Source organism: Lactuca saligna, chromosome 7 (assembly GCF_052625555.1).
Source record: "Lactuca saligna cultivar CGN05327 chromosome 7, ASM5262555v1, whole genome shotgun sequence".
NCBI lineage: Eukaryota > Viridiplantae > Streptophyta > Magnoliopsida > Asterales > Asteraceae > Lactuca > Lactuca saligna.
This window is the reverse complement of record NC_136423.1, coordinates 68,600,460-68,619,087: the sequence shown is the minus strand read 5'-3', so window position 1 is coordinate 68,619,087 and position 18,628 is coordinate 68,600,460. Positions and strand designations below refer to the sequence as shown.

At 38.4% G+C, this 18,628-nt stretch overlaps 1 protein-coding gene across 1 annotated transcript; it reads left to right on the top strand.

Annotated features, from left to right (window-relative positions):
* Positions 1 to 15,696: 15,696 nt before the first annotated feature.
* Positions 15,697 to 18,414, top strand: LOC145004959 (uncharacterized). Its single transcript, XM_078963992.1, has one exon. The coding sequence runs from the start codon at positions 15,781 to 15,783 to the stop codon at positions 18,196 to 18,198; it is 2,418 nt and encodes an 805-aa protein (XP_078820118.1). The 5' UTR covers positions 15,697 to 15,780; the 3' UTR covers positions 18,199 to 18,414.
* Positions 18,415 to 18,628: the final 214 nt, after the last annotated feature.

Genomic DNA, 18,628 nt, shown 5'->3' with positions numbered 1-18,628 from the left:
GTACTCAAGAAAATTATGCTGAGCATAATGGGTTTTTGAGGGTTATGACGTGCGTACTCAAAATTGTGTTAGGCGTAATGCAACACGTGTCGCGATCTAATGAAAAGTCGTGTGCAAGAAGGTGCGGCTCAGACTGCGCCACATGTCACTCATATGAGATCCATTTTTGACATTTTTTTATATCCACGCGTAGGTGGGACCATACTCTACAACTTTTTTTTAGACTCTGTCGGCTAATTTTGAATTTATTTTTAAAGTTATATTTTTAACAGGCCTCCGTTAAAAATTCATAACTTTGTCATCCAATGTCCGTTTTTGTCTGTCTTTTTATCGTTGAACTCCTATTAACGAGATCTTCTATTATCGTTTAGGTTGTGTCGGCTAAAAATCGGTCGATCTAAAATTCGAATTTCAGACTGTGCACTGCTATGCAAAATCTTCGAAAAATCATAACTTCCTCATACGAAGTCAGATTTTGACGTTATTTTTATGTACCTTCTTAGTTTAACATATACTATGACTTTTGTTTAGATTCCTAAGACTATAAACTAGTTTATCAAAAATTCACTTTTCATGTTACGTGGTGACATGCCGGTTTAGTGGTAAAACTTTGATGGGTCATAAGTTATTCGTCATAACTTGGATTTTAGCGTTCTTTATATGTACAGAACCCTTGTGACATATACTATGATTTGGTTAAGATTATTCAATCTAAATAATCTTCCATAAAAAATTCATTTTTGACGCTCATTGTCTCTAAATTGACTAGCCCAAATCTGCTGGCATTACAAACAATATGTTGTGATTTTTGCTAGGTATCAAGCCCGGAATACGCAGACGACATCATACCTAGATCTCCGATCTTGATCTAGGAATCCAAGATTCGAATACACACCGAGATATTACAACATTTGGCGTCATTCGTGGGACCAAGAATGAATAGTTGTCATCTCTTGGTCTCAAGCTCGGTTTCACCTCTGATATGTTCAAATCTGTTGTTCTTCGCCTCAAATCCGTTCATTTGAACCATTATTTGGTCATATCCATTTGGCTCTCGCCAAGATCTACCCGGATCTATTTACCAAACGTTCAGATATGTTGTTCTTCACCTCAGGGCTACTCAGATGTGTTCATTTGAACCATCATATGTTCATATTCTTTTGGCTCTCACCAAGATTTATGCATATTATATTTATCGAGTGCTCAGATCTCTAGATCTCCTTCGTTTCTCCCCGCATAGCTCTAGATCTACTCTATTTCTTGCTTAGTTGAACATTTTCCAAGCTTGCAAAGATATTTTTAAATCTGTTGTCATTTATGCTCTGGTAGCTTGTTCAGCAAGTTAGGAAGAGAATGAGTTTCTATGAACTTCTACCCATTATTTGTTCTTATTTTTGTGTTTTATTCAATTATTGAGGAGAACAGAAGCTTTCATAAGTTTTTACACAATTTTCAGTTCTTATAACCAACAAAATCTATTTTTAGCACATCAAAACATGTTTCAAGCATAAGACAAGTCTCTCGGATCAGTTTTCATTCGTATATTGGTGACTTATTTAGAAAGTTGACAAGAAAAGAATTTTTTTATCTCTTTTAGCAGTTTATTTTCTTCATTTATTCAGAAAAATGGGAAATAAAGAAAGTTTTATGAGTTCTTAGACTCTTATCAATTACTATAAAAATAAAGGAGAGACCAACTAGTCTCATTCTCTGAAGCCATTGCTTATACACATAGTTGTGATATTTGTACATCTGAAAAATTCATCAAATCAAGCTCAACCTCAAAAGTTGAACAATTTTACAACTCATTGTTATATACAGGGTAATAACATGTACAAGAATAGTATACATATGCCTTTCTGACTAAAAAGGAAAAAGAGAAATAGTAGCATATCTCAAAAATTACACCTAGTATATCATATTCACAATTTACAACATGTAAATTGTAATATATATATATATATATATATATATATATATATATATATATATATATATATATATACATGAAACAAGATTGGTCATGTTAGTTTCGTCTATCATCAGATGACAAAAAATAAAATAAAAGGGGTAGCTAGACATATATCTTGTATAGCAACATCAATGTAGTTGGGTCACACATAGTTTGAAAACCTACAGAAAAAGCCAAAAGAAACCATGAACCACTTGATCCACCTCTCATTTGGACCATGGAACATCTCCAGTCCATCCATCCCGATGAACCACTGACAGCAACATCTATAACGCATATCATCAACGTCACTGGTGGTAGTATGTCGGTCCCTCCGACATAACCTAGTTTCTGACTCAAATCAAAAGTGTTGAGCTGAAGACTCTTGATGCAAAACTTATTAAAAAAAGGGACGAGATATCACCACGTGCCACCAGAACCAACTTATAGCCATCATCAATCTCCACCATCATTAGTCAATTACCTCCCCGATGGTGGTCGCTACTGGTAAACAAAGCGAAAGCAGCATTGGACGATGGTTTCCTCCAACCGAAACACCTAGCAATAATAGATCCAACCATTTTGCCGCCTCATGTTAACCTGGCTAATCAACGCCACCGATGAGATCACCACTCCAATAACCTTTTTGCACATTGTCTTTGTTCGACGGCGAACTCTTAGCTACGTTCCCCTTCACTCCGTTCAAGTATAGGTGAAGAACCATCAGGATATCCTCCCTGTACATCTGATTCGTCGATAGCCTCTAGTCACCAACCATCACCATCATAATGCATCAGAGCGGCATCATCTGCAGAGTCACGTCATAGGCCATCCCTACAGATGGAGAAATTCGATGAGGATCAAGGAACACAAAAAAGTGACTCCTCTGTGAATTACCAGAACCTCCAGTCGTCGAGCACCTATTGTAACACCGAATTTTCAAAACAAAATTTTCAAATTTCATAACTCATAAAGAAAATAAAAATGTATCTCAAATCATAAACATCCATCTCCAACTATAAGTAGTCAAAAACATCTCCCCAGAATCTCATCAAATTACTCCAACAATGTGTACAATCAAGCTAGCGCCTTCCCGCGATCCTCGCTGGTACCTGAAACACATTTCACACAACACGGTAAGCCTAATTGCTTAGTGAGTTCCCCAAAAATACCACATACAGCACATACGCCACTCAAGGCTACAATATGACCCTTTGGTCAATGTGTCTCAGCGGAACCCTCCAGTTCCGTATTGTTGGGTCCTCCGACCCAGTCTGTCTCGTTGGACCCTCCGGCCCGGTCTATGTCATTGGACCCTCCGATCCGGTCTATATCACATAGCATACATATATCACAAACACATATACACAAATATCACATAACACATAACATATAAGACCCTCCGATTTGCTCAGGGTTTCCACACTAGGTAATGTATAGTGAGAAGACTCACATCGGCAATGTCTCAGAAAGTCATAACTCGGTATCTCTGAACCTCGAAACAATGACCTAGCCCCGCCTAATCACATAAGGTAATTATTTAAATCATTGACGGCTCTCAAGGCTAGACTACACCCCTTCCTAAAGTCCATAGAAGGGTAAAAGACCATTTTTCCCCTTTCTGATCCAAAAGTACAATTGTTGACCAAACCCTAAAAGTCAACGGAAGTCAGTGGTCAACTTTGAATCGTCTCGTCGAGTGTACATTGGCGACTCGGCGAGTCTACACGTGTCTACTAACTCTTTAGTCCCGTTTGACGCGTCGATTCCCTCCCTTTACTTGACGAGTCCCCAGGAATGAATCGCGGGGCCACCCCGACTCAACTCGCCGAGTCTCAAAGAACAACTCGGTGAGTACATGTCATGCACATACTCCATTGACCTCCTGAGGTCAGATCTATTCCTCTAATCCATAGATCTGGCCTTTGTAAGCATAATAATCACGTAAAGTTCAGACCTTGACACTCATATATCATCTAGATGGTATCGTTTGGTGATTTAGCCCCAAAAATGACATTCTAAGTTCATGACTCCCAAAATAACTCATAAATCTCCAAGGGTTAAGGTCTCTGGACCTCTTTGAGTCCAGATCCAAAGCATAAACTCAAAAAGGGACCAATTGCTCCACATAACCATCCTCAAAAGGGGTTAGAAAATCCTAACTCTAAGAATCAACACCAAAACTGAAGAAGGTCCGAATAAATACCTCAAGATGAAGTCTCTGGACTCTGAAACCACTAGAATCGCACCTCCTTCAGTCTCCTCTTGCTCTTGATCACCTTCTTCTTGCTCAACCAAAGATAGAAAGATCAAATATAGCTTCTCCTTCCTCACAAACGATTTAGCTCATTTAGGGTTCTCTCAAGGGACTGGTAGCCGCAATGGGAGGCTATGAGTGCCATTAAGTATGCTCCAAACCCGAGGGATTAGGGTTTCATTAAATAGCGTGGACTCGCCGAGTCCACTAATGGACTTGCCGAGTCCAGTAGTGAACTCGAATGATAATCCGCGACCCTACTTGGCAAGTCTAAGCATCAACTCACCGAGTTCCTTCACAAACTCCAAAAATAAAATATTAGAATAATATTCCTGGGAATCCGGATGTTACACCTATGGTCACCGACCACCTTCAATTGGCGACATAGCAAAACAGATGCACCAACCATATCTAATAACGAAGATGGAGACAGAAGACGTGAGAATGAGATGTTAAAGACGATCCCCTCAAACCTGAATAAGAAAAGTAGTGGGCATATTTTTGACCTAGTAACCAGATTAGCCCACAAGTTCAATTCAAAGGAAAAAAATGGGACCAATAGATGTGTGATATCTGGGCTCAGTTTGTTCCACACACATGCTAAAAAAAACAAAGAAATCGGGCATAATTCCTTTTCCATTGGTTGCAGTGCTTTAACTAGGCTGCAATTTCACTTTGGGCTCTCCCCAAATTGAATTTTTCATATCATTGGACCAGTCCAACAACATCAAGATGGACTTATTTTTCAAGATAAATTGGGCCACACATGGTACCTCTTAGCACCCATCACAGCTTCACACACATATCCAAAAAAAATAACAATTGGGTTAATAACCTAGATGGACTCACTTTATTTATATGGGGCTCCAAAGAGTCTCATTTTGGGTTCCCCTAATAGGCTAAGTGATCTTATTATAGGTTGACCAACCTAATTTATTTTGGGCTATCTTCTAGGCTTATACATTTTACTTAGGCAATCCCAACTAAATAAAATGGGTTCCCAACACATATGGGCTACCATTTCCTAACATGGGCTATTTCAATAAAGAAAAATGGGCTAATTTTTGGGATTCCATTAAATCATCTATTTATGCACAAGTGCTACGATTCCATCCGACAAGACACATATTCAAAATATATGTTGTGATCCAAACCTCTCTATTTTTTCCAGATTAGTATGGGAGAAGAGCAGTACGCTACTACTGCTACTCCGCAAAGCATTTCGAAATGATAGCGAGAGGAAACTCTAATCGACTTATGATTTGACTGTGTTATCTTTTCATATAACCGCTCCAGTGTTGCGACACTTAGAACGCACCGATGACAAGCTTGTGGAGCAAAGCTCATTTAGTAGAGCATTTGCACGGAACTCACGGAGTGTGCACTGTCGACCAATCATCCCAAGCTCTCTACCAATAGGAATAAAAATATAATCCTCTACCCAACGTTGGCTGCGGATCTCATCCCCATTATCGGGGCGCATACGGATTGCCTCCAATTGTGTTTAAATTTTGACTGTAACTAGACTGTGGAAACCATAAACCAAGCATGTTGCATTTGTCTATAGACCTTGGAGCTCGATGCAAAAACCACATCAAACAACAGTCTCAAAGATGGCACGATGAGACCATGCTTCTCAGTTATCCGGGTGTGTGTTTGGTACATCCCCGCTACTCTACAAAGCGTTCTTGAGCATTATCATGACAAAAAGGCTCAACGTGAAAACCGAAGTAAAACACATATCGACCTACTACAGATACAAGCTCTACCTATCTCTCTTTCCTCAAGTAAATCAATACCATACATATCTACATATTATCTCCATTTAGTAAACCAAAAATATTTACCAAAGCTTTATCATGACAATCGTGGCATGCATTTAGCTCTAGGGATTTAAAGGATTTATGCAACAAATGCTAACCTTCTATACCTATTAGAAAATCTTTCTACCACAACATCTCATTTCCATATCCAAAGATGCCACATTTTGATAAATCGTTTTCGGTTTAATCAAAATTTTCTATTATCATGGGTTCTTAGGTACTAATTCCATACCACTGAAACATTTTTACCCAATATCCAAGTATTTTACCTTACAAGCTTACAAAGGGACATGTTGTGACCAATTTCCTAAACATATGCTTATATACACCTTACCTTGACATTATCGTGTGTTTATCTTACTATTATTTACACATTATAGAGATAGATAACTTGTTATCATTATATAGAATGGCATGTACAAATGCACGAGGCCAAAATGTGCAAGCATGAGCCAATGCATACCAAAAACCTCAAGCTTATCCATGCTAGTACATGATACTAGAAAAGCACCCACAAAATAATGAGGTTTGATGGGATACCAATCTCTAAACAACCATGCTTACAACAAAACTGCCAAAACATTTCCATGTTGATCACAATCAAGCTGTCAACAAGCCGCACAACACTATGCAGAAGTATCAACTATATTTCAAAGAAAAGAACGGGACTATGTAATAAACGAGTGTCGTATATGATTGTGCATCTCCGGGAAGACATCAGTGTTATGAATGAAAGAGTAGCTTCATGGCCCAATCCTCAATAGGCGTAATGCCTAAATCTTAGCAACCGAGCTTACCAGTTCTTGGCAATCTCGCTTCTTAGCCCTCAGCAGTTGTGTTGACAGGCCCTGGAAATCTAGCCATGCAAGCTCTCCGCAGTTGCACTTCCTGGCTCTTAATAACCTTGTTTTCTAACTCTCAGTAACCTCAACCCTCAGCAAACACTATCACTATACCCAAGACAACAGGGCACCAATTGTTGCTACAACCAAAGGTGTAGCAAAGCATCGAGTGCCTTTATTTTCTGGTTCGAACACATAAATTGATTACTACAAAGCCCAATCTTGCTAAAGGTTCAGAAGTTTCATAACCCTTGCCTTGAGTCATATGGTTTTTAGGCCGACTCCATTATAGCGGCATGCTCTGCTCGTAAAGTTCAGACATAACCTTCGCCTTGAGTTGCTAGGCATATCACCCTAAACCCCACTATCTTGATACGCACCGCGAACAATGCTTGAAGGCTCATGACCTTTACCTACCCATCTCCACATGATGTCATCCCGCATGACATATTCTTGAATCTTTAGCCACTAAGCCCAATCAATTTCCACACGATGCCATCCCACGTGATGTATTCATGATGGCAGTTGTTAAGCCCGATCTTTCCTAATTGGCGCTCTCCTGGGTGACATCTCCATGATCGCTACATACTAAGCTCGGTCCATCCAGCTAAGCTGCACAACGTAAGTCAAGTGTCACAAGACTACAACTTACTTTGAATCACGCATTTGGTGATCCTTCCCTTATAATGAACATGGAATTCCCATGCTTAGATGACAAATATGTCTTCCTCTACACCACATCCTAGTATGTGGAGGACACTCTTCGACAACATGCATTTCCGAAAAATCTTGTTGCCTTTATTTATTCAACCAACCTCACAGCCCAACTCCTAGCAGTCGCGCGGATCATCTCTCGCCAACATCTTGATTCCTAGCTTTCGGCAACCTTGAACCAGTTGTCACTATAGCTCATAATGCGACAAAACATCAGCAAACGCAAGCTGCCAAAATCGGTCAGTTCCACTGAGCTATGCAATATAATTCGTGTGTCATCATGCACCACTAGAAGAATCCTATAACATCCCCAAATTCATGGTCATTTAAAAAAATATTATTTATGCTTATTTGATAATCAGAGTATCCTTTTTAAAGAATAATGTTGCAGAATTTGTTCCCCAAAAAACATGATAAATATATCATCAAAGCATTTCCGAAGAGATGTATTTTGTTTATATTCAAACTTTGGGATGTCGTCGTCAATACAGAAACATAAGCATAAATAGACCTTACATTCATTTACACTAGTGATTTCCATCTCCTTTAATCTCTCAGTGTAATATAGCTTCGTATCGACGCCTGTGATACAAATAAACTGAGTGGGTCAGATTGGAAAACATGGTGAGTACATTGGGTTTTCAACCTACAATAATAAAGTTATTATGTTTCATCATCAAAAAATTAACCCAATTACCCATCCCCATTATCTTCTTTATTTCTTAAGGATCTACCTTAAGAATCATCTATCATTCACTCATTCATTCCTAAGGATTGTCCTAAGGAATAGGTGCGAAGTCCATCGCTGCCAGTGGTACAGCTGCCAATATTATCTATTAGGCATATCTATCAATATTATCATTTAGGTGCAGCTGTTAGGATTATGACGTTCTCAATTAGGTGCAGCTTCCAATATTATCATTTAGGCGCAGCTGCCAGGATTATGATGTTCTCTATTAGGTGCATCTGGCGATATTATCCTTTAGGCGCAACTGCTAGGATGTTTATAGTAATCGTAGTTCAAAAACATATATAGGTTGTGGCGCAGTTGCCAATGTTCATCTATATTATGTTTCATCCCTCATCATTCATCCACCCATCTTTACCCAATATTTTTATAGGTATAAAATACATATATAGTTCACATCAAATAAAACATGTATATTCGGTTCACCCATCATAGATATCAAGAACACAAATAATATGCATACATAGCATGTAATTTATAATAAATAATTCATATATATGTGTAAGATGAAAGTAACTATGCACTCGTTAGTTAAAGTGATGATTCCAAACTCGAGCAACGCTTCGTTTCTAACGATTCTATTTTCCTTCGAAGAAACCTAGTATTATTACCACTAGATTTTAGTCTAATATTTATGACGACTATTTATGAGCAATATTGTTTCATAAGTGTTAAACAACACTTTTCAACCACTATGTACAGACAGGGGCAAGACATGAAACACCGGAGGATAGGACCATTTTAGCACTTCTGAAATCCAACAACCCTATGCAACCCTTCAAACCAGATTCTCCGTATCGCGAGTAGTTAAAAAATGTTATAATAACACTATGTATATTATATTTTATAATATATATATATATATGTGTGTGTGTGTGTGTATGTATATGTATATTTATGTATACGTTGTTTATAAGTTCATAATAACGATATTGAACTTAAATATAAGCTATACTTAAAGTAGGGTAAGCATAACTCACTTACTAGTAGGTTTGGCTTGGAACCTTCCTCTGCGGGAGAAGAACTACCGAGCCGAAAGCTCTTCTTCTCGGAGTAATTGGGAGAAAAGTAGTGGAGAGGTGTGAAGAAAATGGGAGATTTGCACCTCTATTTATTGGCTGAGTTCGGTGTGAACGTGGCGAACCTAGGGCGTTCTAGAGCCGAACACATGGCGTTTGTGAAAGCTGGGCATTCCCTAGCAGAACTATGGGTGTTTGTGGCTAGGTGTCACCATCCAGTGGCAAGTTGTGGTAAGGAAGCAGTAGATTAGATCGCACCACGTGTTGCCTCATGGTTATTCCAAAAACTAATTATCTTCTAACATCCATAAACTTTGCATACGAGCTCCATTTTTGATGTTTTTTATATCCACACGTAGGTATAGACGGGATCTACTATTCGGTTTTGAGCACTACAACACTCCTATGGTGCACATGCAACCCTAAATGCTTTGGATCTATGTTTTTTTCTAATTATACATGCATATTTTCAGTTTTCCAAAGCATATATCCTAACTAGCATACAAATTATCAAAAGTACAATACAACTAGTTAGATAACTTACCACTTAGAAGGACTTGTACTTATTGACCTTTGAAAGCTTGAGCACCCCAAGTGTGATGCCTCTAATGGTTCACAAATACCAAATGCAAGAAGAGGCTTGACAGAATAAGTTGCTTAGCACAAAATCAATTTCATTCTCTTAGAATGTAAGTGGCAACCGATTTTGGTTCTAGGGGATCCATTTTATAGTCTAGCAAATGCTAGGGTTACATCCATGCAAACCCTAATGCTCCATGAATTTTCACACTCTTATGCTCCATGGGTTAAACCTCCATGGATTATCACAATTGTTTAGCGCATCCTAAATAACCATGGATCACTGGCCCACACTATAAGAATGATTGATTTACATAATTAATCCCCATATATTTAATTAGTCTCTTTTGATCACAAAATTAATTCCAAATTAATTCATGATCAATACTAATTTAAATAATATGATTTCTTAATTAATATATTATACTTATAATATACTAATAAATCCCAAATAACATTATTCTCAAAAGTCCATCCTATCAAATTGTACTGATGAAGGCAACCCAAAAGGACGATGCTACAATCGGGTCAAATAAATCCCTGTTATACTTATGGGCTTAGACACCAAACCCAACAGTCTCCCACTTGGATAAGTCTAGTAACTATAACTACCAATGCAACTTCATGATCCGATTAGCAATCGTAAGCTTTCAAAAGCTGCTGTCGAAATCTGACCCAGCCAGTGACTCATCCTTTAGATAAGGGATCATATATTCCTCTGTTCTAAATATATTTATACGGACATATACATGGAACATAGTCATATTTATTGTACTACAGTTTATTTCCCGATTTCTGATTAGTCTGACATAGAACAAAACTGAACACATCAATTTAGTTCTAACCGATCTCGGCACATAGTAAAAACATAATCATCGATGGGCCCAAGATATCACTTTTAATCCCCATAGGATAAAAGGAACATATAAACTTCGACATTATATTCTTGTACTAACTACTCATAAAATCATGCACAACAACACGTTTTATAACATCAAGCTACTGATGTGTTTTCATGCCATCAATGCACAACCAACTCCCAGTCAACAACTCATATATCTTGGTTTGAAGGTTATATGATATTATCGTCTCACAATTACTCGTGATAAATTCCATGAAGTAATTCAGGCGAGTGCGGGTTGAATCCAATACTCAAATCTTATTTCAGGAGCACTCTTGAATGGTGTAGCAAACTTTTGGTATGTCTAGCCCCTTAAGCAATCTACAATCCAACTCATGACAACCTTCTTTCATACTTACTTCCAATGTATGATCGAATGTGGATAGTTTGAATAATTCTTATTCTTCTGGAAGCCAAAACATGCAAAGTGAAACAATAGTAAATAATTGACACAAAATAATAACTTTACTTATAAATAAAACTCCTTTTATTTAATCATCAAATGTCAATTACTATTTAGCTATTACAAGTTTCGATTTATCTAATTACTAAAACTAATATCATTCGTTAGCCCAATGCCCCTCACATGTTGCAAGTGCTTAACCCTAATTATTCCTTTGTAAGGGGATCTTCTGGGTTGTCTTCTGACGATATATATATATATATATATATATATTGAGTGGCTTCATACATAACACTTGCAAAATGCACACTAAAATAACGAGTTCAAGAATCAGAACTCAATGGTATTGGGTTTTTCTCAACTGGAACTCGAGAATCGAAAAACTGAAATCAAATAGAATATGAAATCATGTGTGTGTGTTGATCCCCTGAAACTAAATCTTAAAATGCATATGTTTTTTTTCACTCATGAAATTTATTAATATGTGTGTTTGTGTTTTCTTTTTAGAAATTGATTTGAGTATATGTGTGTGCATTTGTGTAGTTTTAATTTTTGGAAATTAATTTGGGTGTGGATGTTCATCTTCATACGTATATCAATAACCACATATGTTTTCCTCCTTTTGATCAATGATGCATCCGATTCAACGATGCTTGAAAGTGGATGCTCTGAAGTTGGATCATGCCCTCGCCAGTCTGTCCTCATTTGGACGATGTTCTATAATGGCCGATTCAATCGACGACTGATGGCCTTAACATTTTTGGCATCTAATGAACAAGTAAAGCCCTAGATTCGAAGGTGGGGCGTTTGTGTTTCATCTCTGAAGAAGAACAGAAGTTTGGATCTTGAAGGTGGAGCTTTTTCGATAAATCGAGATTTTAACATCTATAAATCGATATTTGTAAATTGAAATTTCATCACCTTATCATTGATTCATCTCCATTGCATCTTCTATTTTTGAAGATCATGTTCACCACCACTGTCTGTATCTCCCTTTCTAATATATTATACACGATTTATCCAATAAGGTTTTTTTTCTTCAAAAATCGTACCAAGAAACAAAACAAAGGGGATTAGGTTTTTATTTCATATGATTTAAAACCTTGGATTTCTTGGGAGATGAGTTTTGAAGGTACTGAGAGAATTGGATGAATTGCATGAAGAGAGAGAGAGAGAGAGAGAGAGAGAGAGAGAGAGAGAGAGGTGGAGGTGGGCCCCTCTTTTTTTAATTATTAAAATAAACAAATAACTATTAGATTTAAAAAAAATGAAAGAAAAATGAAAAATAAATACCCCATGGGTATTACAGTCATTTTAGTTTACTGAGGGACCAAATCCATATTGATACTAGCTCAAAAGGACCACGAAGTCAAAAAAAAGTTGAGGTTTGGACTAAGCCCTAGGAAAAATACATACCAAAAGGACTATTTTTGTAGTTTTTTCTATTATTTATTATTGTATTTTTATATACTTTTTAGACAAAACTGCAAAAATGGTCCATGTGGTATGCATTTTTTCTGAGGTTTGGTCCAAATCTCGAGTTTTTTGGATTGGTGGCCCTTTTGACCATGTTTGATTGTGACTTTGGTCCCTTGGAAAACTAGAAAGACTAAAATGCCATTTTGATACACTTTTTATATTTTCTCTATTTAATTTATAAGTTTTATTAATTAAAAATATGGAGCCTTTCTTTCTTTCTTTCTTTCTTTCTCTCTCTCTATCGTTCTCTCTCTCTCTCTCTCTCTCTCTCTCTCTCTATCAACAACTAAAAACTCCCATGTTATCTCTCATCACTCACCTCTCGCCATCCCGTACCTTCTTCTCTGGTCCATAAACTAGGTTTCTAGAAGAAAGGCAAATCAAGAACATTTTACTTGTCTCAACAATCACCACAAAAGATTTAGAAAAGTCATTTTTTTGAAGATTTACAAATTTTTGTTTTTCTTGTAAATACATTAACATACAAACACACATGAATTACCCAACAAATTTTTAGGTTCTACACACACATACACTGATACACACACAATGATTTTGTGCTTCAAGGTTTTCTTCTTCGGTCTGCCCACATCTAGTTCCCCTATCTCTTTCTCTATCTCTCACTCTCTTTGCTCATGTGCTCTGCCGCGTCATGATCACACCACCAAACACAAAACCACCGCCACATCCATGAAAAACTGTTGTGAATCTGAAGCACAAATTCTACTGAAATTGTAACACCACCAAATCCATCCTGAAGCAAGAAATTAGTTGAGAAATCAATGATAAGAACATAAGAATAAGCAATTTCAACACCCATCCAACCCATTTATCCCTACAAACTCAGTTCCCAAATAGATTTGAGAATTGTGATGTGAAATTAATAATAATTAATTCCAATATTCTGAGTTCTGACGTAGTTACTTGAGAACATAGTAATAAGTCTAGAAGAAATATGTCGGCCAAGTTTGATGGTCACTGATAAATTCCTACCACCATTATCACCACCACAATTAGGTCAACAATCACCGCAGCTCAAAGAGATTTAATCGCAATTTACAGGGTTTTTTTCGTCGTCGGTGTGGATTTAAGAACTGGGTTTGTCAAGAATTATAAAAACTCGAGCAATTATAAGATTTTCTTCTCTTCGTCTTGTTCTGGGGTGTACGATTAAGAGTTAGGGTTTATCAAGGACTCTTGATTAGAAGACAGAGAATCTGTGAGAATAAAAAGGAAGGGGGATTTCGTTTGTGTAATTTAGGTATAAGGGTTTGTTTGAAAAGAGAGAAGTGGAGCACAACCATGGCTGTTCTTTTGCATGAGTAAGAAGATGATGCACATTTTGGGAACCGGAGAGAGAGAGAGAGAGAGAGAGAGAGAGAGAGAGAGAGAGAGAGAGAGAGAGAGAGAGAGAGAGAGAGAGAGAGAGAGAGAGAGAGAGACCTCTTTTTCTGAGTAATAAAATAAATAAATAATGATTTGATTTACAAAAAAATGAAAGAAAAATGAAAAATAAATACCCTAAGGATATTATAGTCATTTCAATATTTAGAGAGCCCAAATACGCAATCAAACTAGTTTAAAAAGACTACCAATCCAAAAAAAGGTCGAGGTTTGAACCCAACCTCAGAAAAAATACATACAATGGGGACCATTTTTGCAATTTTTTCGGAGCTAAATTGGAAAGGATTTGATCTATTAAACAAAGAAGATCATATAAACTCAGGAATAGGGAGAGGGAGAGAGAGGCTCCATATTTTAATTAATAATAGTTTTAAATTAAATAGAGAAAATATAAAAAGTATATAAGAAAGGCATTTGTCTTTTCAATTTTACGAACGGTCAAAGTGATGATCAATCATGGTCAAAAGAACCATCGATCAAAAAATTCGAGGTTTGGATCAAACCTAAGAAAAAATGCATATCATAATGATTATTTTTGTAGTTGTCTAAATAATAAATAAAATTACATAAATGGTCTTTATCGCAAGAAAAAGTTATATAAATGGTCCATGCGATAGCAATTACAAATGTTTCGTTTCATATTGGACTTAATTAAAAAAATAATCCGGTGAGCACGTTACCTAAAGGAACCCTCCGTGTTCTTTTGAAACATGAAAATGACAATTTATATACAAAATTTCTCAAAAGGGCATACAATTGTCTTCTTTACAAACCAAAAGGACCAAATATGTAATTCTGTCTATAATTAATCTATCACTTTTCTACAACCAACATTACACCCTTTCCAGTCGCAACCATATATTGGTTTCTAAAAGCAAACCCAAAAGCATCATATATTTGTTTTTGTTCCGCTCAAAGAACATGATGTGATTCGGCTATTAATAAATAAATAGTAAAATAAACAATAAAAAGTAAAAAATAGTGGTAAGTTAGGTTTTTTTTTTTTTTTTTTTTATATATAAGTATTTAATACCCGTTTTTTTAGAAACTAACAGTATCAATAAAAGGGACCGTTCTTGCAAAAAATTGATGCTTAAAAACCAGTCGCAGTTTCCACCAAACATCCAGACCATTTATATAAATATAATTTAATTTAACAAGTAAAGGCATGGTTTTTGGTGTAATTCTTTTATGAAAAAACCATTTAAAAAAAAAACTCCACAACAAAATAGTTTTCTAATCTGTTTTTTTTCCTTTTTTTATTACTTTATAATTGGTTGAATCAAATCTTTAAAAATAATTATGAAGATAGTTTAGTTTGTTAATTAACAACTTTGTAAAAACTTTATGAATGAAAAAAAAAAAAAAAACTTTTTTTGAATAGATATTCCAATTTTAATGAGATTTTTGTGGTTAAAAAGGTCAAAAGACTAAAAAAAATCATATTACAGATACTTTTAGCAGTTTTTACCTATTCAAGTTAAATATTGTAAGATTTAAAAAGGTACCATAATAATTCAAATATCAATTATTCATGTTAATAAAACCAAAGGCTTTAAATTCTGACATTGGGGGGAAATATAACAGGAATCCCACATTGCTTTGTTTCAACATTTATTCATTATTTTCTCTTTCTCTCTCACTCTCTCTCCTCTAAATCATGCCTCCACCGCGCTTACGCTCCCTCCTCCTCCTCTTGCTCATTTCCACTACCACCCTCCAGATCTGCTCCGCCGCCGAAAACGACGACGTAAACCGTCTTGTTTTCGAAAACCCAAGGCTCCGGCAAGCCTACATTGCTCTACAAGCATGGAAATCCGCCATCTTTTCCGACCCCTACAACTTCACCACCAACTGGAAAGGCTCAAACGTCTGCTCCTACAGCGGTGTCTACTGCGCCCCCTCCCTGCCCAACCCCTCTATCCGTGTCGTCGCCGGAATAGACCTCAACCATGCTGATATCGCCGGTTATCTCCCACCGGAGCTCGGCTTACTCACTGACCTAGCCCTTTTCCACATCAACTCAAACCGCTTCTGTGGCACTGTTCCGACGACTTTCAAGAACCTTACATTACTACACGAGCTCGATTTAAGTAACAATCGCTTCGTCGGAGTTTTCCCTACGGTGGTGTTATCCTTGCCGGCGTTGAAGTATTTGGATCTCCGGTTCAACGAGTTTGAAGGGTCTGTACCTACGAAGCTGTTTGATAAAGATCTTGATGCGGTTTTTTTGAATGATAACCGGTTTCAGTTCGGTATTCCGCCGAACTTGGGTAACTCGCCGGTGTCTGTTCTTGTTTTAGCGAACAATAATCTCGGTGGTTGTATTCCGGCGAGTATTGGTCAGATGGGGAAAACGTTGAACGAGATTATTCTCATGAATGATAATCTAACGGGGTGTTTGCCGGTGCAAATCGGAATGTTGAAGCAGGTGACTGTTTTTGACGTCAGCTTTAACAATCTTCAAGGGCCGTTGCCGGCGGCGATTGGTGGAATGAGAAGTGTGGAGCAGCTGAATGTGGCGCATAACCGGCTGACTGGAGTGGTGCCGGATAGTATTTGTAGGTTGCCGAGATTGCAGAACTTTACTTACTCTTTTAACTACTTCACTGGTGAAGCGCCGTCGTGCTCTGCTGCTGGAGGTGGTGGTGGTAAGGTGTTTGATGATGGGAAGAATTGTATTATTGGAAAGACGAACCAGCGATCAGTGAGGGAGTGTTCATCTGGAGATGCTCGTCCTGTTGATTGTAGGAAGCTACAATGTGGTGGTGTTTCATCGCCGGCGCCGTCATCTTCTCCTACTCCGACTTCACCTTCAACTCCTTCTCCGACGACACCTTCTGTTCCCACTACACCATCAGCTCCTACTCCGACGTCACCTTCTGGTCCCAATACACCGTCAGCTCCTACTCCGACGTCACCGTCGGCCCCTACTCCGACGTCAGTTCCTACTCCAACGACACCAACGACTCCGACACCGTCTCAACCCCCTTCTACCATGCCTACACCACATCCGCCATCTGTTCAGCCATCACCACCACCGCCTACTTCTGAGAGTTCACCAAATACAAAGTTACACCCTCCACCACCACCTAGAGAGGGAACTACTCCATCAATCCATTATCCACCACCACCACCAGTGTCCCAGATTACACCACCAACTGGACAACCGGTTCCATCACCGCCTCATGGAAGTCAGGGATCCCCACCTCAGGGAAGCATACCTTCTCCACCACAGGGAAGCACACCTTCTCCACCTCAAGGAAGCCACCAATCGCCACCACATGGAAGCCACCAATCGCCGCCACATGGTAGCCACCATTCTCCGCCACATGGTAGCCATCAATCGCCACCAACGGGTCAACCTATACCATCACCACCACACGGAGGCCAAGGATCTCCGCCACAAGGAAGCCACGGATCACCTCCACATGGAAGCCACGGGTCACCGCCGCATGGAAGCCACGGATCTCCACCAGCAGGTCAACCTGTATCATCACCGCCACATGGAGGCCAAGGATCTCCGCCACAAGGAAGCCACCATTCACCGCCACATGGAAGCCACGGATCTCCACCAGCAGGTCAACCTGTACCATCACCGCCACATGGAAGCCATGGATCTCCACCACAGGGAAGCACTCCATCTCCACCACACGGTAGCCACCAATCGCCGCCTCATGGAAGCCAAACCTCACCACCTCCACCCCAACATATTCCAGTTCCATCACCGGACAATTCTCCACCCGGCCACGTCAGCACCTCGCCTCCACCTCCATCATCCCATTCACTTCCTCCACCACCACCACCATCATCTGGATGCATTCTACCAACACCACCACCTCCACCGCCACCACAACAATGGCATCACCCACCACCATCACCAACACAACAACCTCAATCTCCACCGCCACCCACCACCCATCATCATTCCCCACCACCACCTCCACATCAAACCCAACCACCCTCACCACCCCATAAACCCACACACCCACAACCCCCACCGGACAACACCCCTCTTCCGCCAGTGATCGGGGTATCCTACGCCTCCCCACCACCACCGGTAATTCCGTACTACTAATCAAACCCATATCCTAATCTATCAATACATACATTTTCCTTGAAAATCAAGGAAAAGAAGAACATAGAGAATTATGGATTAAATCTGCAGCTTTTTGGGGATTCGGGGGCTGAGATCGATCGATGTAATCTTCTTTTCATGAAGATCTGCCTACTTTATTAATCTGTTTAAGTATTTTACATTTCATGATATAATCATAATCATAATCATGTACAATTTCAGCTTCCAAATTAGGAATTCCTAGCTTATTCTTATTCATTATTATTTATGTATACATCTATGTATTATGAATGTAATAAACTTCTGTTTTCCATCTCATTGCTTTTGTGATAGTGCAATGTCACCTTTACAAATCTTTTAGAGAAATGAACCCGACTAGATAGATTAGATACCCATACATATATATTTAATGATACAATGCATCTGTTCA